Genomic DNA, 26,035 nt, shown 5'->3' with positions numbered 1-26,035 from the left:
TTTAAATTACCCCAGCACAACCTGGTGTTTTGGGCCTCTGGGCAACTGTTCTCTCCATCTGGAAAACTATTTCAAAACTGCCTACCTACTGAACTATTCATCTTTCAAAATTTATATTAACTCTTGCTCTTAAATCCTTCCTTGACCACAAGAACCCCAAACAGAATATAACACTTTTTAACATATTGCACTTATAATGTAGTATTAAAATTTACTTGATTATGTAACTGCCACCTCCAACTTGAGAAAAAAACCCTTAATAAGAGACAGGAATTCTGTCTCATTTATACTTATGATTGAGAAATAGCAAGCATAAGACTCAATTTGTTGAACTTCATTATTTTTGATATACTTATTACTTTGATTAAGTGATGACAACTTATGCAGCATATCTAAAATATGACTAAGTGACATTTTTACTGATAACTGAAAAAGAATATTTGGATAGTTTATACACACAGTTATCAAAAAATTTAAAGCATATTGATATGCATATCTATCAATCTAGACTTGCAAAATAGAATGTACCAAGTAACATAAGTATAGTCACCCTACTTCCTGTCTACCTACCACTCTCTCTTTTCCTACACAGTTAAGCATTTTGAAAAAGTCATATACAATCACCATTTCCTTTTCCTGACTTCTTATTTCCTTCTCACACCTATTGAAATAGAGTATTTCCACTCACTTATATATTAAAACTGCTATAACAAATGCCACCAATGACTTACTTTATATGGACAAATTCAAAGGATTCTTTTTTTTTTTTTTTAATCTTTGAAGGTATTAACTGATTTTCTGCTACTGGAGATTCCCGTTGAGCTCTACTACCTTAGCTTCTGGTTCTTCTACTTCTTTATTTCCCAGCTGAGTCATGGGATCCTTTTCCTTTACCCATTCATTATGCATTGATTTTACCTACGGCTCTCTATGCAATTTTCTTCTAACTATATGTATTTTGGTGATGTCATCTACTTTCCCAGTTAACTGAGTATTTCAAGTTCATACATACTCAACTATTTCTTGGACCTATACCCTAGAATAAAGCACAGGTACCACAAAATCATTATATCAAAATCCAGACTCCTCATTGCTTACCTACCTAGACCTACTTTGCTTCTTTAATTCCACTTTACAGTCAGTGGCCCTTAATTACCAAACAATTGATATGATAGTCCCTCTATACTCTTTCCTTACAAAACCACATTCAATTGACAATCAAGCACTGCCAATGTGATTCCTTACTCAGCTCTTGAAATGTTTCCTTCCCATACCTTCTGCTACTCCTATAGGTCAAGGCCTTATCATTATCTTTCTTTGGACTATTGTAACTGTCTGTTAATTGATTTGCTTTTTCCTAGTTTTGCCTACATCACATTCATCTTCCATTTTCTCCACTTCTGTCAAAGTAATACATAATTTATATACCCACACACATGCATATAATGCAAATCTGACTAAGCCAGTCTCCTAATTAAAACCCATTAGTGCATCCTTATAACTAAATATAGTGTTTATTAAGTTTTATATTTTTACCCAGATATCATACACAGAAATCTAAATTCATCCTACCTAGTATGCTTTCTTGGGTTTTTCTAATCTCTTATATTCCATTAAAATTAAAAATCATAATATAGAGTAAAATGTTCTGTAATGCCTAGAACATAAGGTAGGAGGTAGGGCTCATAAGCTTTCCATGAATTATGAAGGAAAGTTCTGTCATCAGGAAAATGGCTTTAAAGCAGGAACATTTATAGAAAAAAAAATATGGCAACATCATTAAGAGTACTTCTTCCAACTTTGTACTTTTTTCAATGTACAATTTCAAAATAAGTCATGTTTTACTACATTTAAATCAAAATTATTTTTATTCCTTGAAAAGTACTGATTAAATGTAGAAGGTGATATTCAAGTATACATATTGAGACAAAATCTATAATTGATCTATTGGGCCTCTTGAAATGTATTTACCAAAGTTTTATTTCCTAAAATACAAATAAATTTAAGTGATTTGTGAATGTAATATAAAAACTATAAGCATTTAAATGTTTAATTTTAGTTTTTGCCAATGTTAATAAAAATTTGTCATAGCAAAAGTAATAAACAAAGATTTATTTATATTCTTACTTTTTACAATTTTATCACTTTATTTTGGTTTACTTCAAAGACTTCTCAGCTAAAGAAATCTATAGAAAATCATTCTTAGAACACCTTTCTTAAAAGGCATTTGATAAAAACCTTGGAAGGAGACATTTCCCAGGAGTAACTACCTGGCTGTAACGGTTATGCAGAGAATTGCCATTGCTGAGACATGTTAAGGGAATGTTTAATTTTTCTTATCAAAAGCATAATTCTATTTAGAAGATTGAATAGATCCTGTTATTCTGCAGAATTTTAAAGTTATTGACATTTTGTCTCATCAAAATCCATATTCACAACTCAGAATTTACTTATTTGGTTTCTTCTCTACTTCCTGCTTCCCTTTTGTGTTTGCCATTTAACTCTTCACTGTTATCTATACTTGCATTTGCAATAATAAAAATAAAACTAGATAGGGTATCTGCTCTTCTAGATTGTCCACGCCCTTAAGTAATATGGTGAGGGTGGGTAGTGGACTACCTCTGCATTTCCTTTACTTACACGCTCCTTCCCTCTCTGCACCCTGCCTTCCACCTTCCATAAAATCCTGGGCTCCAGCTCACACACATTCCAAATCCAAAAGGTACAGAACTTCTGCCACCCTGGGATCCCTAAAAATGTGTCCTTTTCCTCTAATTAGTTTTATGCTTCCAATATGGCGTTAGAAATATTATTTAACAAAGGTACTTAATACAGAGCACATGTTTCCAGATAATTTTATCTGATTCAATAGTAGCCTTTTTATTGTACATACATGAGTAGTCAGAGTATCTACTCCCACATGCAATGTGAATTAATAAATCTGTAACCAGTGATCTGTGTAAGAGACGACATTTTCAGTCAATAAAACTAATGCCATACTCACGGTGTAGGTTGGTGGGGCTGGTTTTCAGCATTCCTTGGTGTTTTGCAGGCAGCAGGCTTCGCCATGTCCCTGACAACACACCTGGGGCGCATGATAGACAGCACAACGCACTATTAATTATAAAAAGGGTAGAATACATCTGGAAATTAAACACGGTACTGAAAATACAGTCTAACGGAAAATCTTTGTAAGCCCCTTTGATATTAACCTGGAGCCCTGGAAAAGCCCTTAGAGTTGGATATTTTTGACTCAGACTTTCAAGAGCTCAGTTATACCCAAATAAAATCTGTGCTAGCCTCCTTATTTGATTTTCCTTTTAGCACCAATAAAATGATTGTCAGCAATTTTTCCCATAGAAGAAATGCTACTGAAAGCTTTGGCCTCACCATGTGATGACATCTGAAAGCTTAAAAATATGAACAGCTGTTGTGTTGATATGTTAAAAGATGGGCAGGATTTTCTGTGGCTTTTGCTATTTTACTAAAAGATATGAACTCCTATTTCATGCTATTTCAAACCACACAAGTTTTTTCCTTTATCAAAAAAAGATCTAATAGGCTAATGACATTTTATATGTTCAAAATCCCCTTCAAGTTAAGAAAAGAGAAAGACTTAGAAGGAAATGTTCATAAGTAAAGTATTTTTGTGTGTGTTTGTATGTGTACAATAGAGAAAATACCTCCATAGTGTGAAAAATATATATATAAAAGGTCTTTGTGTCTTGATCCCTCCATTACAGTATATATAAATGCAGAGGACAGACAGTATAACAGAGCTCTAAAGGGCAGCAGAAGATGCTCTCACCCTTGTGTCAACAGGGCATACTGAACACTGAAGGGATTCACTGGCAGAAATTCCAAAACACCCCCATCTGAGGATGTGCTTGGATAGCTCAGATATCCCTTCACCTCAAAAGCTTTAAAAAATATTGCTTTGAATAGGGAATCCTTGGTTACAGAGCTGAGACCCCATATCTAAAACTTTGCTAAATGGAAAAGTCCCTCAGGAACCAGTATTCTCAAACTCAAATCTGGTTCTTAACAACTTCGATGGAGGTTTCCAGGAGGTTTGACTACACTACTAATTTTTAAGGCCAGACATGTTTTTCCAGAAGTGGATCATTGGTGGGTGAGGCAGAGGCAGATAAACTTTTCCCAGAGTTAAAAGCTGCATGGCAAAATTCTCCACTTCTGAAAGAAATGATACAGGGAAACGTGGACACAACGCACAGAAACGTGCACACACACATACTGCTCATTCCAAACAAGGTAGAGTAAGACTTAGAAATCAATATGTAACATGACAAGAAAAGAAAACGGTACTATTTGAAAGCCTCAATATACTTTCTTCCTAGGATAAAAGTAAAGAAATGTGGCATTTTTTGAGAACTAATGCTAAAACTCTTAATGGACTGGTCAAGAGAGGAGTCAAAAACATCTACAGGAACCACAAAGCCTTCTGTTCTTGTTCCAGTTTCATGGAAGAAGAAAGCCCCAGGGTTAAGGGAATCAGTGGTAACAGAATATTCAAAAAGGCACTTGTTAGGAAGAAATAATGTCCTGGGATTTCTGAGCTCTGAAATGTTAGTCTAACTTATACAAAGTAGGAAGTTTGTATACATACATAAAATGCTCAGGAAGTTACATTTCATCACACTGGAAAATCTTTAGAAATTCTCACTCAAGTAAAAATAGTACATTTAGCAAATTTAATCTACATGCAGTGGTTTGTTAAAATATCGGAAATATCACCAACTTTGGAAAAATTTTTGAAGAATTACATCTATGAGAAACCATATGCAACCTTCTATCTTAGTTCATTTCTTTTTTATCCCTAAAGCTTCAGGTATTTATACAAAGTTCTGAAATAAAATAAATCAGCCACTTTAATTACAGTTTTCATTACATATGCTTTAAGTAAATCTTTTATAATAAATGTGGACTACCAGCCAGCACTAACAGTAGGTTTCTAAGCAAAACTTTTTTTTTTTTAATCTGAGTGAAAGACCACATCTCTGTAAGAAAACTCTCATCTAATCTCAAGTATCCAGTGGTTTTGGTGTAAAAGCACAATACCTGACATACTGCTTCTGTCTGTACAATTATATAATCTTCCAAATAAAACCTTTATTTGAATTTCTGAACTTTAAATATCGAATAATGAAAACACATCAACACTCAAAACATTTAGTATTTACAACTGTATTGGATTTTGAATATACTTAATGCCCTTAAATTAATTTTTAAAAAGCAGGTAAACAACATATTTTTCATACTAACATGTATTCTGACCACAGGACTACAGTGATATAGCTGGCCACTGACTCTGTGTTTTCAGGGCGAAAAACTATTTGTTTCATATTACTAATTATTCAACGTATCTGATGGGGCTCTAAACTATCGTAATATATATTCCTATACCTATAATGCTTATTCATTTTTGAGAGACAGAGCTTTAGTAGCAGAGGAGCAGAGAGAGAGACACACACACACAGAATCTAAAGCAAGCTCCAGGCTCTGAGCTATCAGAGCCCCTATACTGTGATATTTTCTAATTTGGCATCTTTTTAGCAGAATTTTTTTCTAGATATAAGAAAAAAAGATTAAAAAAAAAACCCTATGCTCAGATACATTCATAAGATACATAAAAAATATGGGTGTCTGGGTGTCTCAGTTGGTTAAGTATCTGACATCAGTTTAGATCATGATCTCACAGTTTGTGGGTTCAAGCCCTGCACTGAGCTCTGTGCTGACCCCTTAGAGCCTGGAGCCTGCTTTAGATTCTTGTCTTCATCTCTCTTTGCTCCTCCCTCACTGTGTCTCTTTCTCTCAAAAATAAATATTAAAAAAATACATAAAGAAATATATGTTCATAAGATTTTTCGTAGCCTGTGTGGAGTGACATTTCTCTTTTTTGGATTAACACTTCTTTAAAATCATAATTGAAATTGTTGTGTCTGGCATATCACGGTTTGAAGGGGTAAACTGTTAATAGTTTTGACAGTTCTAATATGTAAAAATTGTTTAGTACCAGCACTTTGTATTATATCCTAGCCATTACACTTATAACAATACAGATCTCCTCATACTTTAAAAACACAATAAACACAATGGTATTTCAATATGTTGTAGCAATTAAGTATCTTCTTCTACATACGATTTATTCCTTCAGCCAGACATAAGGAGGCCACAAACACTGCCAAAGTGCTGACTTCCCAGAACTGTTATGGATCAAGAGACTAGGAGTTCAAGGGGTTTGACCTCTTATTCTTTGCAACTGTCTTTAATTCCTCAGGGATTTATCAGACATGGATTCTACACCATCTTCAAACTGCAAGTGAGCATTCCCTCATCACTCCAGCATCACTGCAGATTTATGCAAATGAGACATTCTGCAACCACCTCTGGAGAATGCTTCTCCTGACTCCGCCCTCAGCACTGCTGGGTTTTATGAATGACTGCAATCAATGCGATGAATGTCTGCCAACTGCCCACTCAACCACTTCTATTCTTCCCTGCACATACACACGGGAGAAACTCAAACTGGCACAAACCTGTCGATGAGGTTATGGTAAGACTTTCATCTCTCCAAACAGGAACTAAATGTGCTTTCAGATACTCAGAGTATGTGAGTTAAAAATCTTAAATGTCTTTAAAAAACATAATTTACATAATTACTTTCTCTATTTTGAGTTTCCATTTTGATTCCTATAATCTCTACTCACCCCCCCATCACCCACCTGCAAAAAAAAAAAAAAAGAAAGAAAGAAGAGAAAGCAAAGAAAAAGAAAAAAATACACACAAAAAACTATTTTATGAAACTTTATTTCAATTTGAACTTTATTTAAATTGTTTTATCTTTCATGGCTAATGTCAGGAAACTAGTTACTGTGCACTAAGCTGTCCAATAGATATGGCATTTTTACATTTCTGTTCTCAATTTCTTGATTTTTGAATTTTCCTGAGATTTGTCCAGTCATCAGTGGAGATAAGTACATTCAAAGTGTCTGGGGAAAAAGTGTATTTGTGCTTACTCCCTAAGTGTTTTTGTACTAGTCTGCATTTGTCATAAGAAATCTTAGAGGCACTTGAAATAACAGAAGATTGAGAAAATGAATTTTTTTAAATACATAATCTCTTGATTTGCAGATCACTAATTAAAATATATATAGAAACAAGGATTCTCCAGCAGCCATCTCCATCTTGGCTGATTGTAAATAGAGTTCTCTAGCAATTCAGGCGAAAAACTTTAGACTTTACTCTTCTTTTCTCTTAACACTTTGTGTCCAATCTATCAGATTGGTTCTAGTTTCAAAATACGTCCAGAGTCTGACCATTTTTTTACCTCCTCCATTATTGCCACCCTGTCTTGAGACATAATCACCATTTACTTACATTCCCACAAGACTTTTAACTGATTGCCTAGCATTTACCCTTGCCATTCTCCTATAGTTTATTCTCAACACAACAGCCAGAGTGACTCTGATCAAATGTCAGTTTTTAATGGTTCCTATTCTGATTATTTTACTTACCACTATAATCTGCTTTCCCACAGCCACCACATTCATATACATCCAATGCCCTTTGCTGGCTCTACTACTTACTAAAATTTACTGCCTCCTACTGCTGAAATAGGATTGCTCAAGAGAAAGGATCTGGCCTCTTCAGTTCACTGACATAGGCCAAGAACCTAGAATAGTGTCTGATGTAATAGTCACTCAACACACATTGGTTAAATGAATGAGTAACATGAAAAGGTCAAAAGCTGTGGGTTTCAAGCTTGACTAACTAATTTTAAGACTCTAAACTATAGTGATTTAGAATAGATTCTAGGTAACACTTTTTTGCAAGATTACAGCTTAAGATATTTATAGAATATAAATTGATTTATAGTCAATAAGTTTTGACTTGAATAGTTTCACTAAATGTGTTTTCATACAGTTTGACTAAGTTTCATTCTCTTTCTGAACAAGGAAAAAGGTATTTCTCACCTAGATAGATAACATATCTATTGGAAAAGATTCTTTAATGTCAAACCATTGCTTAAACCAGCAAGGTACCATTTAACATCTAGTGTAATGATATTTTATCAAATAAAACTTTAAAATAATTGTATATGAGGCAATTCTTTGATAGTAAAGAGAGAAAATTAATCTCTTTTTCTTCTGATTTTTCTAACAGGGTAGGAATATAACAAGTACTTCTATTCATTTAATACTAATTATGTACCAAAATGTAAACAGTATATCTTATTCAATCTTTAAGATATCTACCCCAAAAGGAGATATTGTCCCATTTGACAGATGAAGAAAAGATTAAATTATTTTTTGTAAAATAATTTTGGATGTAAAAATTGTACATCCAAAAGATTAAATTATTTTCTTCCAATAGAAATGGCAAATATTAATATTTTAAGCCAAGATAAGGTCTATTTGGCATCAAAGTTGATGATGTCCTTTCCATCACTGCATGCAGCCTCCTAACATTAACACAGGCAGTCAGGTTGGTTAAATTAGAAATGTAGAGTGATCTTAAGACCAATGGCAACACTATGGAATGTGAATAGCAAGACAGGCCATCTGACATAATACTGAGGGTTTATATAAGTAAAAGAATCAAGAAAACTAAAACAATTTTTTAAAATTCATTTTCAAGAGAAACATAACACAATTGATAAAAATCTCCTCAAATATATTTTTCAAAGGAGGCCTTCCACAGTGATCTCATTTCTACTCAGAAATACTAAAAGAGAAAAAGCTGAAAAATATTACTTTAAAAAATGAGTTTTTAAAAGTTGCATATTCATGTCAACTTAACCATGAACAAATGAATATGATGGCTGTTACACGTAAGATGAAGATGAAACAGTAAAAATTCTACACCAGAAGGGGAGAGTGAACGTTGGTATTTTTCTTGAAAATCCAGATGTACTAATCACAAATCATCAGGGCTTGTTATACCTCTGATGTGCATTCAGGGAATCCTCAGAAGCTACATTAGAGTAATTTTCATTTAAAAAAAGAGGGAAGGACAGGAGAAGCAGGTTCCCAATCATATGAAAAGGGAAGCCGGCTGGACATTTTTCACAATGACTGATGAGGGTTGCTGAACTTTCCCTGAAGAGGCCAGGAAGTTATTCACAAAACCAGACAAAAAAGTATAGAATTCTAAAATCAAGGTGATAACAAGATAAAGATTCACTACAGAGATTAATGGGTGATTCTAAATTTTAGAAAAACAGACTTTTCAAAGACTGATAAAAAAGAAGATGATAGGTAAAAAGATCAAATCCAGATCTTCTGAATTATTTAAACCTATTCTGTTTATTAGCCCTTATGTCTCCAAAGGCTAATTTTGTTTCCTAATATTGTTTCCAACATTTTGGCAATATGGCCAATTAACCCCTTTTTATCCATGCTCCTATTTCCTGTTAACATAATTACTTTGTTTTCATTCACCAATTCTTGAAATATTTACACACCTATGGATTTATATATGCTCCCACACCCACACACACTGTCTTGTTTACATTCTTCTACTTATTAACCTGTGTACATTCTCCAAAAGCTACCTGATGCCTGAAAAACAACAGGACTTGAGAAGAAAAATCAAAAGAACCAGAAATTTCCTGCCACTAAACCTGAAAGAGAGAACTTCCATTCCCCAGAGGAGGGAAAATCCATCTAATAATAAGTAAGGAATTTCCAGAAGTAAGAAGCAATTAACATGGTCAGTGTAGCAGAGGTATCATAGAGGAGTCCTGAAATCATTATTTGAATTCTCCAGGAGTAAAAAGAGATGGGGCACAAGTGGAATTATGATGGGTCAATAGGACAAGGGGTGATATAAAAGGGCAGAGAAAGAATGTAGATAATTAGTGCAAATGGAAACAAAAGCTGACTTGAAAAAAGAGGAGTAATGAAGGGAAAGTTGGTCTTTTTCATACTCAGAGGCAAAAATCTAGGCAAGGGAATTGGCCTAGGGAAAAGGAAGTAGTTAAAGGTAATGGTACCAGGGAGAAGAAGGAAGGAGAGAAAACAAACAAAAAGGAAGGACAGGAGAAAGAGGAGAGGGAAACAGATGGCACAGAGCAAACAGGTAGGGGATTTGTCCCCAAAATGTCACCTTTCATTTGACCATAACTGCCATTTTCATTTCCTCCAAAAAAGATTCCTGAAGGATAATGCTCCATGAGACTCATTTTGGAAAGCTTTTGGAGGGGAAAATCATCTCTTCACTTCTTTTCTTATTTCTAATTCAGCTTGTTAGCAGCAGAAAGCTCTGCTTAAAGCCTCCCCACTCCTTCCTGTGCCTGGAGTAGGGAGGAATGTTTGAGGGAGCTCTCTCCTCTCAACCATCATTCACTAAGAGTTTGTTTTCAGTTGGGAGAAAGATCACCATGTCTAAAAAGCAAGAATAAGTGGGCAGTTGCTTCTTCTGTCTATTGAGTGCAAGCATAAAGGGACCTCTTTCTGATGCATCTAGCTTTCCTTAGTAAGCACCCAGAGCAGACCTGGATGGGGCACAGTCTGTAATGTTGCTAACTCAACCTCTCTTTCTCTCTTACCCAGTTCTGTTTAAGCTATTTAGGTAAACACATCTGAAACCTGTTCAGAGGATATAGTCTTTCAGATTTAGAGTGAGTTAAGAAATCAAAAATGAAACAATGACAACAAAAACTCACCTGGGACTGACAACCCATAAATAAGAAAAACATCACAAAAACTTAAATAGTATCTAATTTTCTCAAGTGAGGGAAGAAACATAGTTTGGATGGTAAAGTCAGCCTGTTATGTTCTTCTGGCACCTATGACAGCGCTGCTGTGTGGAACACATCACTGTAGGCTCCAGTTTCACAAACAAAAGTCCTACCTATTTCTTTTCTATGAAAGAAAGCATACTGGTATAAAGCAAGTGAGAATGATAGCATTGAGGGGATAATCCTGGACCTAATATAAAGCTATTCTAAAGAGAAAACTGTTGACAGCTTTCAGTTCAATTTCATTATTAAATAGTTCCTAATACCACTCACAGCTAAGTTAATTGTCTGATGGCCTGATGGAGAATCACTGGTCTGGACTTGCTGTCTCTGTCCCAAGCCTGGCTGAATATGGTCTCTCCATCTTTAACAATCACTGACTTGAATGGAATGAGAGAGACTGTTTAGTCAGCAAAAATATCCAAGTTAAACAGGAATCGTAGCACTCTCAAAGAGTGCTAAAAATTGTCTTCATTAATTGAAAAAGCAATTCAGCAAAACAAGATGAATTTCAAGAAGTGTAAACATTCTTAGACATGAAAACTACACAATAACAAAACAGAAAAAAAACAGTGAATAATATCAGCTAAAATTTCTGAAAGCGTACAGTGGGTTAGGAGCTGTGCTAAGAATTCCATATGCCGTTAGTCAGGGCACCTGATCATATGTCAATATTGCACTTGGCACTACCCAAGTTACACTTTTATTTGTGAAATAACACAATTTCTTCTCAGGGGGCTCAATTCATCATTTTAAAAATCTATGGTATCGATGAAGTACTTGATTTTGAGCAAATAAATTATCTCATTGTCATTCAAGTTTTAGCAAGAGGCATACAATAGCAATTATTTCAAGTTTCAACCCTTCACACACATCTCTATGCCACATTTTAATGCTGTAGAATAACAGATAGTTGTCAGGTAATGGTTATCTAAAGTCTAAATATCCAGAGTAAAGAATGCACTTTGGAAAAAAAAAAAGAAGAAGAAGAATACAATTTGATAGTTGAGATAAATGGTATTTGTAAAGATTATTGCCAGAGCTTTCTTACAACTCACAATTTTCTGCTCTTTATTTGTAACACAAAACCATAGCTCTTTGAATAATGATTTTAGGGTAGTTCTATGTATCTAAGTATGCCTTTTCTCCACAAGCATTCATTCTCCTTCCTCATCGGGGAGCCAGATAGTTAAATAAATATCTACTAAGAGGTCCATAATGGTTCCTTGGTGGTATTTAAGTGGATTTTAAATAGATAAAATAAAATGGGAAAACGAAACTTGGAAAAGGATTAATGAAATATTTCAGCCATTGCTTTCAATTAATTGTAACATTTTCTCAACTAATTCACCTGCCTAGAAAGTTAGAAAATGGAGCCAGATGGGAAGGAAGATATGTTGTATGTGGACTATTACTTGTGAATAAATATTAAAGTACTATATAAAATATATATACTATTCATTTATTATTGTAAATAATATTTCTTTATTCCATCAGGAAGCTACAATACTGATGCAAGATATGATATTTGGAAAGATAATCCAGTACATATGACTCCTTACTCCTTATTAACAAGAGTAGACATTCTCTAAACCCTCTCTCTTTTGACTTGCTAGAACTGTCATTCTTGTGGCTTCAAATGGATGATGGTTTGTAAATTGTCATTTTCAGACTTTACCTCCCATTATCTATCAGGTCTTAAATCTGTATCTACTTAAATACCTTCCTAATAACCAAGCTTAAACAGACTAAAATACCGAACACAATATTTCTCCTCCTCTCAAACTTAACCACTTCCTAAATTCTATATAGGACTTACTCAAATCTTCCTATTATTGATGTTCACAATCTTGATGCCATTATCATTATCACTTTCTCTAACAGACAATAAGTCATTAAGTCCTCTATTCCTTTTAAGGATCTCTTGAAATTTCCCTTTCTTATTTTTGTATACTACTTCCAAACTCATTTTCTCTCTTAAATGAATTGCTTGAGTAGTTTTCCTCCAACTCACAGATTCTGCAAAAGGGCTCACATTTCCCACCCTATCAAATACATATATAGCTATCTAGTTCCAGGCTACTTCTTCAACAAATTCCCCCATTAACTAATCTTTTCTTCTTAATTTCTAACATAGCTCAATTCTCAAGTCAAGTATATCTATCTCAAATTTTTAGAACATAATTTTGTTATTTTAATCTCCATTCCGTATGCCATTTTCCTTACTCAAAATTATCTGCCTTCTTTCCCTATCTGTTAATTTTTCATTCTTTCAAAATTCAACTGAAATGTACTGAACTCCAGGAAACCTTCCAGGCTAAGGACTTTCATTAATCCTTCATCAGTAACTTATGAAAAGTGGGTCCTTACACAGGCAAGAGAGATTTGTTTAATAGCTGCAGGTCAACTACTGGGAGGAAGCTCAAGAAATGCCTGCTTTAGAAATAGGACATGAAATGGATGCATGCTCCAAAGCCCCAGCTGGGAAGCCCTGATGATTATGACATCTCTAGGATAAACAAACAGGTACTTACAGGACACATGCTCTGTGCCATACACCATGCCAAATGCTATGATGACAACCTGAAATCAAGTCAGTCTGATCATCAATAATGATGGTAATAATAATAACTGACATTATTGAGCATTACATGAACTCTTTTAAGCTCTTTATATGTATTAACTCATGTGATCCTCACAACTCCATGTGGTAGGCAGAAAAGGTAACTGCTTGGAATAGCATTTACAAAGCCCTGTTATATATAAGTTGCAACAGTATTAGTTCCACAAACTGAACTCTATTCAAATACAATTTCATTTCCTGAAATTGCTTATATTATTCTTTTGTAATATAACAATTAAATACCTTCAAATATGGGTAAAAAGAAGCTTAAGTGTAGAAATCTAGATTAGTCATGCAAAGAAGGATGATGTTTCCCCCAAAATGTTAAATATAAATATTTTTATTTTGAAGAATAAAACTCTAGTCTGTTATCAGCTACATGTAAAAGAATGAAACTGGACTACTTTCTAACACTATACACAAAAATAAATTCAAAATGGATTAAAAACCTAAATGTGAGACATGAAACCATAAAAATCCTAGAAGAAAACAGGCAGTAATTTCTCTGATATCAGCCATAGCAACATTTTTCTAGATATATCTCATAAGGCAAAGGAAACAATAGCAAAAAGACAACATACTGAATGGGAGAAGATATTTGCAAATGGCAAAGCTGATAATATGTTAATATACAAAACATATAAAGAATGTATACAACTCACCACCAAAAAAAAAACCCCTAAACAATCCAATTAAAAAGGGGGCAGATGATATGAATAGACATTTTTCCAAAGAAGACATACAGATGGCCAACTGACACATGCATGAAAAGATGCTCAACATCACTAATCATCAGGGAAATGCAAATCAAAACCACAGTGTGATATCAACTCATGCCTGTTATAAAGTCAAAAAGATAAGAAACAACAAGTGTTGGCAAGTATATGAAGAAAAAGAAACCCTTGCAAACTGTTGGTGGGAATGTAAATTGGCATGACCACTGTGGAAAGCAGTATGGAAGTTCCTCAAAAAATTAAAAATAGAAATACCATATGATCCAATAATTCCACTATTGGTTATTTACTCAGGGAAAATAAAAACACTAACTTAAAAAGATATATGCACCTTATGGTTATTGTAGCATTATTTAGATTAGCCAAGACATGGAAGCAACAGAAGAGTCTATTAATAGATGAATGAATAAGGAAATATGGGGTGTGTGTGTGTGTGTGTGTGTGTGTGTGTGTAGTGGTATATATACGCACACACATAGTAGAATATTACACAGCCATAAAAGGGATAAGATCGTGCCATTTGAGACAACATGGATGAACCTAGAGGGTATTATGCAAGTGAAATAAGTCAATCTGAGAAAAACAAATACCATATGATTCCACTAATAAATGGAATCTAAGGAAATGAATAAACAAACAAAAAGCAGAATCAGAGCTATAAATACAAAGAACAAACTGATAGTTGCCGGGGGGAGTGTAGTTGAAGGATGGGCAAAATGGGTGAAGGGAAGAGGGAGATACAGGCCTCCAGTTATGGAATGAGTAAGTCATGGGAATAAAAAGCAGAGCATAAGTAATACAGTCAATGATACTGTAATAGGAATGCAATGGGACAGATTGTAGCTATACTTGTGGTGAACATCACACAACGTATAAACTTGTCAAATAACTAAGTTGTACACCTGAAATTAATCTAACATTGTGTGCCAAACCTACTCAAATAAAAAAAAATTTTTTAACCCAAAACAAAACTCTAGTCTATTGTACTCTTAACATGTATGTATTCTATAATGTCACTTTGTGTTCTCAAAGGTCATAGAATAATTTTAATTATATTATCACATATAATGAATGTCACTCTTCAGCGTCACTTCCACAGTTTCAGCTAGTCACTCCTAGGGTTTACTTGATATATACCTCTTACTTACAGATTCATGAATATATATTAAAAAAAGAGATTTTCGAACTCTAAGACTGAAATTTGTCAGCCTTTCTATCCAAGTCACTAACTTCTATGGTATTTATGTTTCTGCTGTAGGAAACCTAAAGCCACAGAGAATTTACTAGTCATGTAATAGCTAATTCTATTCAAGATTTCTTACTGCTGGTCATTTTTAAATGTCTACTGATATCTACCTTGATGTAACCTGCACACATAAGTCTTATCTCAGCCCTTAAAAAGCTGTATGGAACAAGTTTGCTGCCTTTTACAAAGACCGTCTTGCCATATATTTGAATTCAGTGATCTTGTGTCCCCTTTACCCTCACACCACTCTTCTTTCTCATTAGTCCCTCAGTCATCTCTCATAAGCATGTATTCTGTAGCTGCACTTCTTTTGGTTAACGACTCTCTTAAAAGTCAACTCCATTTGTTGTGCAGTATTTTCACTCTAGATCCACAGGAAGAAATACAACCTCTAATGCCCTCTCTAGTAGCCAAGTCATATAAAGGCCAACTGACAGAAATGATAGTCAAGGAGAATCATCTATGAGTGGCTTCCAAACATGGTCATATATCAGAATTATCTAAAGAGGTCTTTAAAGGGACAAAGTTCTTGGGTGCTGGCCCAGACCTACAGAGCTGCCATTTGGGCCCAGGGATTTTCAAATGATTAGCTTCCCTGGGTGGTTCTAATATGTCCAGGCACATGTTTGGGAAGCAGCAACGAAGCATAAGCCATTCATTTACTCCATGGGACAGTCTGAGCCCTTTCCTTTGAGGAAGTTTTACCACAAGAAGTCTCAATAATTTGGACCACATTATCATAGTCGCTCATAAAACAGCTCTTCCTGACTGCATTTTAATGTTATACCTTCAGCTTTGATACAAGATTGATTCAGGTTGATACAAGAAACAGCTGTTTGAAGTCAGTATCTGCCTTTACTAGAAATTACTGTGAGGTTGAAGTCTAATTACATCAGTCTGAGTCCTTTCTATAAAACTCCACATCCATCCCGTAATTTTTGTTTTCAAAATTTAGCACCAGGGAAAATGTCATTCTTTGTTTATTACAAATACCTACCATGATTTCTTTTGGTCAAAGTTCCAAGGAAGTTCAGAGAAAAACTGAAAACTTATCATAACAATGCTGTTGACATATTACGTATGTTTATAATATCACCTCTTTCTTGGTTATAAGTTTAAATTTCTATTTTACTAATATTTTATGTTGAAATCCTTTTGAGAAAAGCAAATTAGAATCATAGAAAGAAAAGGTTAGAACTTTTTTCTTATAAGAAAAAATTAAAAGACTCCATTTTTCTTAACTTTAAAAAATCAAATATGCCTTACAGGGTATACCCTGACATGCATGAATAGATAGATAGATGATAGATAGATAGATAGATAGATAGATAGATAGATAGATAGATAGTGTTTCATGGAAACATTCCATAGGACTTAAGTTTTATTACACAGAAATAAAAGAAAATGATTTCATGGTCAAATAAATTTGGGAAGCATTAAGATAAACAGGTTAAACAGAGGTTTTTTTCACTAAATAGATTTTCAGAATCTTCAGTGGTAATGTTCATTATTCACTTCTAAAACAGAAGCATAATATGTCCCATTTCCCAAGAATAGCATTCAGTTTGGGAAATGATGAAGTGACACTTAGTAAATGCAACATGAGAAATATTCATTCTCTAGGGGATATAACTGATATTTGGTAGATTATTCCAGGTGATAACATAGAGTAGCAAATATGGCTCTTCACACTCAGTAGGAAATATTTTCAATTGGCTACTTCTCATTCTAAAAGGATTACCACTTTTACCTGACCATAGGCAACTACCTCACATTTTAGTCCTCTAAATAAATATATCACACAACTCTTAGAAAGTTCATCTTCCAAGTGACAATGCAGTTTAAAGGTACATAGTTTTCTCCATTCCTATATATTAATTTCACAGAGAGCTGACCCACACAAGGCACTTACTAAATTATTTCATGACTAAGCATCCAATATAAACTCATTAAAGGCACAGATTTTGACTTAAGCTAAGAATTTTAGTGCAAAGCCTAGGGTTTTTTATTGTTGATTAGTTGGATTTTTGCACTGGTAACAATGAACATATTCATGTAAACTTCAAGAGGAATGACTTAAAAGGCATAGAAATCCTAACGTACTTCTCTGAAATCCCTAAGACTGATGTATGAGAAATAAAATGTAATCATTGCAGCAGGCAGACTATACCTGTCACCCTCACAGTAAAGAGGAAATACAATAAACTCTTAACATTTTCATTGTTCATAAACACATTTTATATATTTCTTTTTCTAGCAAATAATTGTGCAGCTTATTTTAACTACAGAGAAATTACAAGAGGTGATAAGATATTTTCTCTAAAACCACATAGTTACTGTATGAAAAATTTTTCTATTTTTTCTCTTATGTATGAAATTAAGTAGTAAATCAACTAAAAAGATATGACATTGACAATATTGTCTTAGTCTATTCAAATTACCCATGATTTTATTGCTATTAACTGAAAATGACCCCTTTAACTTTGAAAATAATATTTTAAGCTTTGACACTGCACAGTTAAAACTTATTGATCCTTCACCAATGATAAAAACTTAAATATTTTACTTCATCAAAACAGAAAAATTTCCCCCCAAAGGACACTATTGAAATCATAAATATGCAGGCCACACTGATAGAAAACATTTACATTACCTATCTTATATATGAAATACATATATGTATATATTCAGGGTTTAAATCCTGAATATATAGAGAATTCTTATAAATCAATGAAAAAGCAACCTATCCTATGAACCAGAGATCTATTCCTAGGTATTTACTGAGGAAAAGTGAAAACTTATGCCTACAAAATGACTTGTACAAGAATATTCATAATAGCCTTATTCACAATCTGAACTGGAAACAACCCATCTGAAAAGAATCATAGTATATTCATACAATGGAATATACCTCTGATGTCTGCAACAGTGCAAGTGAATGAGTGAATCTCAAAAATATTTTGTTGGGCAAAGAAACCAGATATAGGGTTCCTATTATGATTCAATTTTTATAATGTTCAAGAAGAGGTAAAAGTAATCAATAGTGACAAAACTCAGAAACTAGTTGCCTCTGGGTGGCAAGGGAGTGGGGGATAATGGGAATGTTTTGTTTTACACCTTGTTTTAAGATGTGGTGACATGAGTATATACAATTGTCAGTATTCATCAAAATGAAAACTTCAGATTTACACATTTTATTGTATGTAATTTGTATCTTAATAAAAAGTAAAAAATAAATAGGAAAAATGACATAGTTCAAAGAAAGAAGGTAAAAGTCTCATACTTTAGAAATATGTCATCTTTCATGCAAGTAGATTATAATTTAATGTGTTTTGGAAAACAATAATTCCAATAAACCACCAAGGAAGTCAAACAATTAATACTTTTTTCAGGGTAAACAATTTATTCCTTTATACCTTGTCAGAATCAAACGAATAAGTATAAATACCATTAAAACTAAGATATTTGTTTTGTGTAGGAATATTTTTCATCAAGTTAAAATAGAGTTCAGGAAAAGGACAAACCATAGTCCCATATGTTTAAAACATTACCTGTCATAAATTATATGTAGATTATTTAAAAGGTAAATTCGCTTCCACTATTTCATACAAAATATTACTTAAGAGCAGTAGTAGCATTTATGGCTGGAAAAAAATCCTAAAACTGGTATTTTGAAAGACTGTCTACATTTTATGTAGAACTGAAAATATATCTTATGCCATATGCCTTATGACATTTATTTTGTAAGAAATTCTGAGCATTAGTTGCGATTTCTAAGAGAAAAATCTTATATCAGAAGGCTTTAAAATAACTCTTATTAGAAAAATACTGAAAGATTTTGAAAATGCAAAAATAAAAATGCAAAAAGTCATAAAAATCACATTAATTCTTATTACTTTAAAAAATACATAATTAAGTGAAAGTCAGCCATCACTATATCCCAAAATGTCTATATCTTCTATAGGCATAAACAGTTTAAGACTCTAAAGGCAATATTGTAAAAAGTGTAGTGCTGTGACTTCAGTTTATTTGGTTGAGGAGAAGCATGAAGATAGTCTCAAAGCTGCAATTCTTATACGTTTATTAGAGCTACTGCGATTCAATGATCTCAATAGAAGAGCAGGTGAAGTTACTCGCTTTCTTCCCCATTGAAAACTCAAGCCTAAAAAGGTTTGAGAATCAGAAGCAGCTTGGAGGCACTAAACTATTTCAATGTACTTTTATTCTAGGAAGTAAGTATGTTTTTATATTAAGGGAAAAACTGACTTTGAAAGGAAAAAGAATAGTAGTAATGGTATGGTATGAAATAATGGAAAAAATAATGAGAAATAAGTCAGCATGTTAACATGCTTTCATAGACAATTTTACATCAGTGGATCCACTTCTCTGCTCTTAAAGTTCTTTTCTGTTCTGCAGTTGATTAAATAATTGTTCAGAAAGTTCACTCCCTGACTCCTATACCCCTTCCCCCTTGCTTTTTACTGGGTTGAGCTATGCCACTTGCTTTAGCATCATAGTAACCAAAGTGTATTTTCTGCCCCAGCTTTTGGGCTTTGCCCTATGATTTGTTTTGGCAACAGGATGTTAGCAGACTGAGGAGCTGTAACAAGGAAGGACTTGAAATGTTATGCATTTGCACATTGAGGCTTGTTCTCTTGAATTGCCATTACCATGAGACAAGCCTGAGACACATGAAGCAAATCTGGACCCAACCTATGGCTTGAAGTCAACCTCTTGTGAAGAGGTTGTGGTCACATCCACCCAACCAACTCAAAGAATCATCAATAAACTCAGCTGACATCAGCTGGGACACAGCTCTTCCAGAGAGATACAAGCTGATGCACTGAGATTTTTATGGCTAATTTCTCCTCTTACCACCAGAATGACTGCTAGGCCCCATGGGAGATATTTATCTATACAGTTTCAAGAAAAACTTCTTTTCCCACTGTGGCGGGTCCAACCTCTACCTCGCATATTTTCATGATACCCAAGTTCCAGGTGTCAGGCTCTTTCCCAGCAGGCACTTATCCTAGGCCTATTCTCTAAGGATAGGACCCCATCTTCTCCCATCAACTACTTATACACTATGATTTTCCAAATTTCAAAAATTTCCGGATTGAAGCTGGAGCTAATTCATAATAGTATCAATGAGATCAATCAAAATCTCTGTGAAGGCCCAGCACTTTGTTCATTTTATGCACTGCTGTACCTCTAGGTCTTAGAAAATTATCTGGCACATGATAGGTGCTCAATATACATTTACTGTATAAATGTGTTGAAAATTAGATAAATGTGTTAGAAATATATAACGGCTATATTGTATAGGAGTCTTTAGTATATCCACTCAAAGGACAGAGTTACTGGAGAATTCTGGAAGACAATGGAGAAGAAACTGGTAGCATCACAATGCTTTTCCGGGAATTTTATAAATTATCCCAGGAAGCTTTCCCACCAACTCCACATAATAGTATAAAACACCATACATTATCATTACTCAGTGTAAGTCAGGGTCAGAACGTGATGGAACTGCCATGTGGCCACCAATCTGGACCTTCATCTGATTTCACCCCACAAGACCTGAATGGAAAAATATAACAACTACATATTCAAATCCAATTGTCCATTTTTTATCTTACTAGGAAGCAAGAGTACTGTCTTAGAATGATAGAGCAGCAGGGCAAGGAGTCAGAAGTGAGTTTGAGGCTTGGGTTGCCACTTACTGCCTAGAAAATGTTAGATAAACAACCTTCTACTTCTCCTTATGGTGGAACACAGTGAGCATAATAACATATTTCTGGACCCTATCTGAGAGAGGTCCTAGCAGTAACATATGAAGTACTGTGTATAAATTGCACTAAAGACACTCAAGCATCATCAAATTGTACAGTATTGTTTTAACAATGTATTCTTTTACCCCACTTTTAATATCACATTGGAAATAGAGGCATTTCAAAATTGTTTGCTGTAAGAATGCTGTTGAATAAATATCACCATCATCACCAACATGGTTATGTGGTTGATGACAAGTGAGTCTGAGGGCAAGGAAACAAACAAATAAACTTCTGCAATTAAGGGATATATAACATAATAGCCATATTTAAGCTGAATTACAACTGAAGTAGGAAAAAAGTCTCCATTTACCACGTTATCAATCCACTAAAGGAAACCATCTGAACAGTCTATCGCAAATCAGGATTGCGAGGAAACAATACAAAAACAGTGTCCAAATCTTCATATATGCTTATTTTGATTTTTCATGTCTTCCAATCTTACCATAGTCAACTAATCAACAGTGTATTTGATTTTTGCATGGTGATCTTAAGAAAAAAATCAAATGCCAAGTTTTACAGCTATTTACATAATATGTAAATATTTCTGCATTTTACATATTATCTAGACTTCTGGCTTTCTTTGTAAAGGCGGTCCAATAAAACATGTACACATGAAAAACAAGCATGCTTTAGGCATCCCTTACTTTTGAGTTTTATTTTTTTTCCTTTTTATTTTTTAAGAGGAAGTTTGTGTTATTTCATCACTTTGGATAAAAACACATCAGATGATAGCACTTAAAAAAACTGGCTTTGAAGGCAGAAGCTGTCTTGGGAAAGAAATGTTTTTGGAGGAAAGCTTAGAAAGCAATTGTTTTTTTTTTTTAATAAATCTTGAAACTCTTGGACAAATTATAGTTCTCAAACATTCATATACAAATTATGGAAGGGGCTTCTGAAATTATTCTAATAAGCTTGGAACTGCAGTTTTCCTAAGAAGTTGTTTTTTCATTCACATTTTGACTTAATTCACTATCACCAAAACCTAACAGTAGACTCAAATATCCAAGTATCCACTGTCAGGAGGCTAAACATTCAAAATCCAAGTTACTGGTTTCTCCTTTCTAGGATTATTTTCTGGACTGCAAATTCTTGACTAGTCTCTGATGTTCTTCCTACTTAGAGTTTTCCACAATAACCATTTCTTTAAGTTTTTTTCTTATATTAAGATACAATGTATATATAATAAAATTCACTCATTTAAAGTGTATACCAGAGGAGAGGTGGGTGGGGAGGAATAGGTGAATTAGGTGAAGGGGATTAAGAGTACACTCATCTTGATGAGCACTGGTTAATATATAGAATTAATTGTACACCTGAAACTAATACAACACTGTATGTTAACTATACTAGAATTAAAATAAAATTAAAATTAAAAAATAAAACTATGCATATGTGGCTTATACATTGTTCCATTTAAATAATACATTTCACAATAAAACATCTTAAAAAGAAAAATAAAATAAAGTGTATATGTACATGTGCTTTGACAAATGTATACAGGCTTGTAACTATCACCAGAGTAAAAATATGGAACATTTCTATCACCCAAAAATGTTCTCTCAACTCCTATGGTCAATCTCTTTCCCTTTCCCCCTCTTTCCTTATCCTACCTCATGACAATCACTGATTTTTTTTCCATGTCTATAATTTTGCCTTTCCTGGAGTGTTAAATACATGAAATCATCCAATATACAGTGTCTGACTTCTTTCACTTAGCATAATATTTTTGAAATTCAGTTGTGTTGTTTCATGTATTAGTACTAGAGTCCTTTTTATAGCTGAGTAATACTCCATCTTATGGATGTATGGATGTATCATAATTTACTCACTCACCAGTTGATGATCATTTTATTGCATCCAGTTTTTGCCTATATGAATAAAACTGTTATGACCATAGAGGATAGGTCTTTGTTTTTTATTTTAAGTTGATTTATTTATATTTAGGAGAGGAGGGCAGAGAGAGAGGAAGAGAAAGAATACCAATCAGGCTCCACACTGTCAGCAGAGAGCCCAAAAACTCACGAACTGTGAGATCATCACCTGAGGCGAAATCAAGACTCCAATGCTGAACTAACTGAGCTACCCAGGTGCCCCTAGAGGACAAGTCTTTGTAAAGATATATGTCTTCATTTGTCCTGGGTAGATACCTAGGAATGGCACTGTTGGGTTATATGGCAATTGTTCATTAGTTTTATAAGAAGTTGCCAAACTCTTCTCCAAAGTGGCTACATCATTTCACATTCTTGCTAGCATTATAAGAGAGTTCCAATTACTCACTCCTTAACTGTCAGATGGAAACATCATAATTGATTGTTGTGTATAATACCACATGATGACTTGACAATTCATAGCCATTTGAGTTAGGTTAATTTAACATTTTGGAGATTACGAGTTGGCCGATCTCATTTCATTCCTCCTATATCTCTCTATAAGGATAGTGTACTTAATATCTTCATTTTTTAGATGAGAACACTGGAAGCTAATAGTGGCTAATTTTCCCAAAAGACAAGTGACAAATTTGGAACATTGTATGAGACAGTATGATTCCAAAGCCCAGTACAGTGTATAGGAAACAACCAGTGGTTGCCTCCAAAAATATAGTTAATGATACGTGTAAAACATAGCATAGAGTTGTTTTCCCTCATTCTTTTTTCTCTCCTGACCTTTGGAGAAAGAAGGAAGCTTTAAAAGGCTTTTTTTGTTAACACTTTATGCCCAGACCCAGGGATCTAGGAAGTGACATTCCCAAATAAGCTTACATCCTAATATATGATACTGAGATCAAAGTTGCAAGTCATGTCCATTCTTCCATTGCTGTTCCATATATACCCTGAATCCACATTAAGATATTGCATATGTATCTTAAAACATATATATAAGTACTTAGATGGACAAATTTTCATGCTACAGAAATGTCTTCAGCATGGTTTGAAATGCACTTGTCTAATCACCAGAGGCAAGGCAGGTCACTAGGGACCATAAGATGGGTGTACTGAGAGCCCTGCTAATTGTCCCTAGCCTCTGCTTTGCAGGCCTAAATTAGCTTATGTCCTCACTCTATTTATAGGTTTGATGAGTAAACTTAGATTCTTCTAATGTATAAAGATGAAAAATACAAGGGGGTATGATTTAGCAAAGTCAGTATCCTAGCATCTTTACATGTCCCCAGGGCAGCCCTGCTCTGACAGCCTAGAGGAGCTCCCAGGTCACTTCCACACAGTGTTCCTTCCTACTTTCTCCTTTAGGTTAGCACTGTCCATCCGTCCCTACTGCCCAACTTTCTCTCACCTCCATCCATGAAATTATTATGGCTCACATACTATTACTAGTAATCATGAAACTCACATTTTGGACACCTATTAAGTGTCAAGGACTTTGCTAAGTGCATCAAAAAATATCATAGCATCCATACATTCTCTAATTGACATCAGGGAAAACTGAGTCTTACAAAGCTATGCAGCATGCCCATGATGATGCAGATACCAGATGATGCAAGTTAAGGTTCAAATCCAAGTAATCTTACTCCAGAGGCTCTGCTCTCCACCACACTATACTGTGTCCAAGAGCTCTGGATCTGATCCAAGTATAGATATGAGACCTTAAGTTATGGCTTCTGTCATTCTGCAAACCTGCCATGACTGTTCCTCATCTTAGGAGGCTTTTCTTCTTGAAGACCCTTTAAGTTTTCTTCAAGGCCAAATTCTAGTGCTACCTCTTGAATCCTTCCCTAACTCAAGCAGATGTTTCATTTTCTATGTTCCTGTGATCTCAGACATCTCTCCCTACCACTCACTTGAGTTGTTTTATAATACTTGCTTTAAGATTATCTCCTTCATTAAATCCCTGAGAGTCACACTTAATTTCATCTACTCTCTATGTCATTCTGAATCAACTAAGTTACGTTGCAACACAAACAGCATCTAAACCTTAGTGGTTTAAAATAAAAAAGGTATGTTTCCCATTGATTTTGCAAGTTCATCTCAGGTAAGTGGGGGCTCTGCCCCACATGTTCTCATTCGAAGAGGCTCTAACATTAATATCATCAGGAATTCCTCAGCGAGATGGAATGAAAGGTAACAAACTGAACGCTGGCTCTAAAATGCTTACACTTAGAAGTATTAAAATGCCACTTCTCTTCAGATTTCATTGGCCAAGCAAGTTTCATGACCATGCCTAATTTAAAAGAGTGGAGAAGTATAATCCTAGCAAGTGCCTGAAAGAAGGAAAACCAGAAATATCTGATGAACACTAATGATATTCTCAGGATTTGGCAAACACATGTTGACTATTTGGTAAATGCTGGATAAATAAACTAGGTATTTTTAACCTGATATACTTAAAAAACACAAATTGTGACCATATACTTTTATTTTAAATGATCTCTTATGAAATCAATCCCATTATTTACTGTAATATCTTGGATACATTCATTTATCCATTTTAAATGTATTCACTTAAAGTCTTTTAACAAGTTTTTAATAAGAGGCTACGTATGGACATCACTGTGTTAGGTACTATTTAGGCTAAAATCATTATAAATCATAATGCCTACACATGTGAGTAAATGTGTTTAATACATGATTATTCCCTTATTCACTTAAATTATTGAGTACCTATCATCTGTAAACTCACTGCTCTAAGAACTAGATTAAAAGAGAGAATAAGACTCAGAAGGTCCTTGAGAGAGGGAAGACTGTAAATTAGTATGAATTACATAAATAAGATAATTCTAGTTGATAAGTGCTAAGAAAAAAATAACAAAACTGGGTTTTGGGAAAGAGTGACTGACAGGGTAGGGATGTGTGCTGGATATCTTTTGCTTGCCATTCCAATCCAATG

The 26,035-nt window shown here is 34.2% G+C and overlaps 1 protein-coding gene across 2 annotated transcripts in view; it reads right to left on the bottom strand.

Moving 5' to 3' along the window:
* Positions 1-26,035, bottom strand: part of RIMS1 (regulating synaptic membrane exocytosis 1) — a 477,312-nt gene that overhangs the window by 394,641 nt on the left and 56,636 nt on the right. For both annotated transcript variants that reach the window (XM_039248922.1, XM_039248923.1), the window contains exon 2: positions 3,005-3,085. In XM_039248922.1, the coding sequence (XP_039104853.1) occupies positions 3,005-3,085 (81 nt within the window). The remainder of the gene's footprint in view (positions 1-3,004; positions 3,086-26,035) is intronic.

The sequence above is a fragment of the Hyaena hyaena genome, unplaced genomic scaffold (assembly GCF_003009895.1).
Source record: "Hyaena hyaena isolate Hyena2069 unplaced genomic scaffold, ASM300989v1 scaffold_322, whole genome shotgun sequence".
Taxonomy (NCBI): Eukaryota; Metazoa; Chordata; class Mammalia; order Carnivora; family Hyaenidae; genus Hyaena; species Hyaena hyaena.
This window is presented reverse-complemented; position numbering and strand designations above follow the sequence as displayed.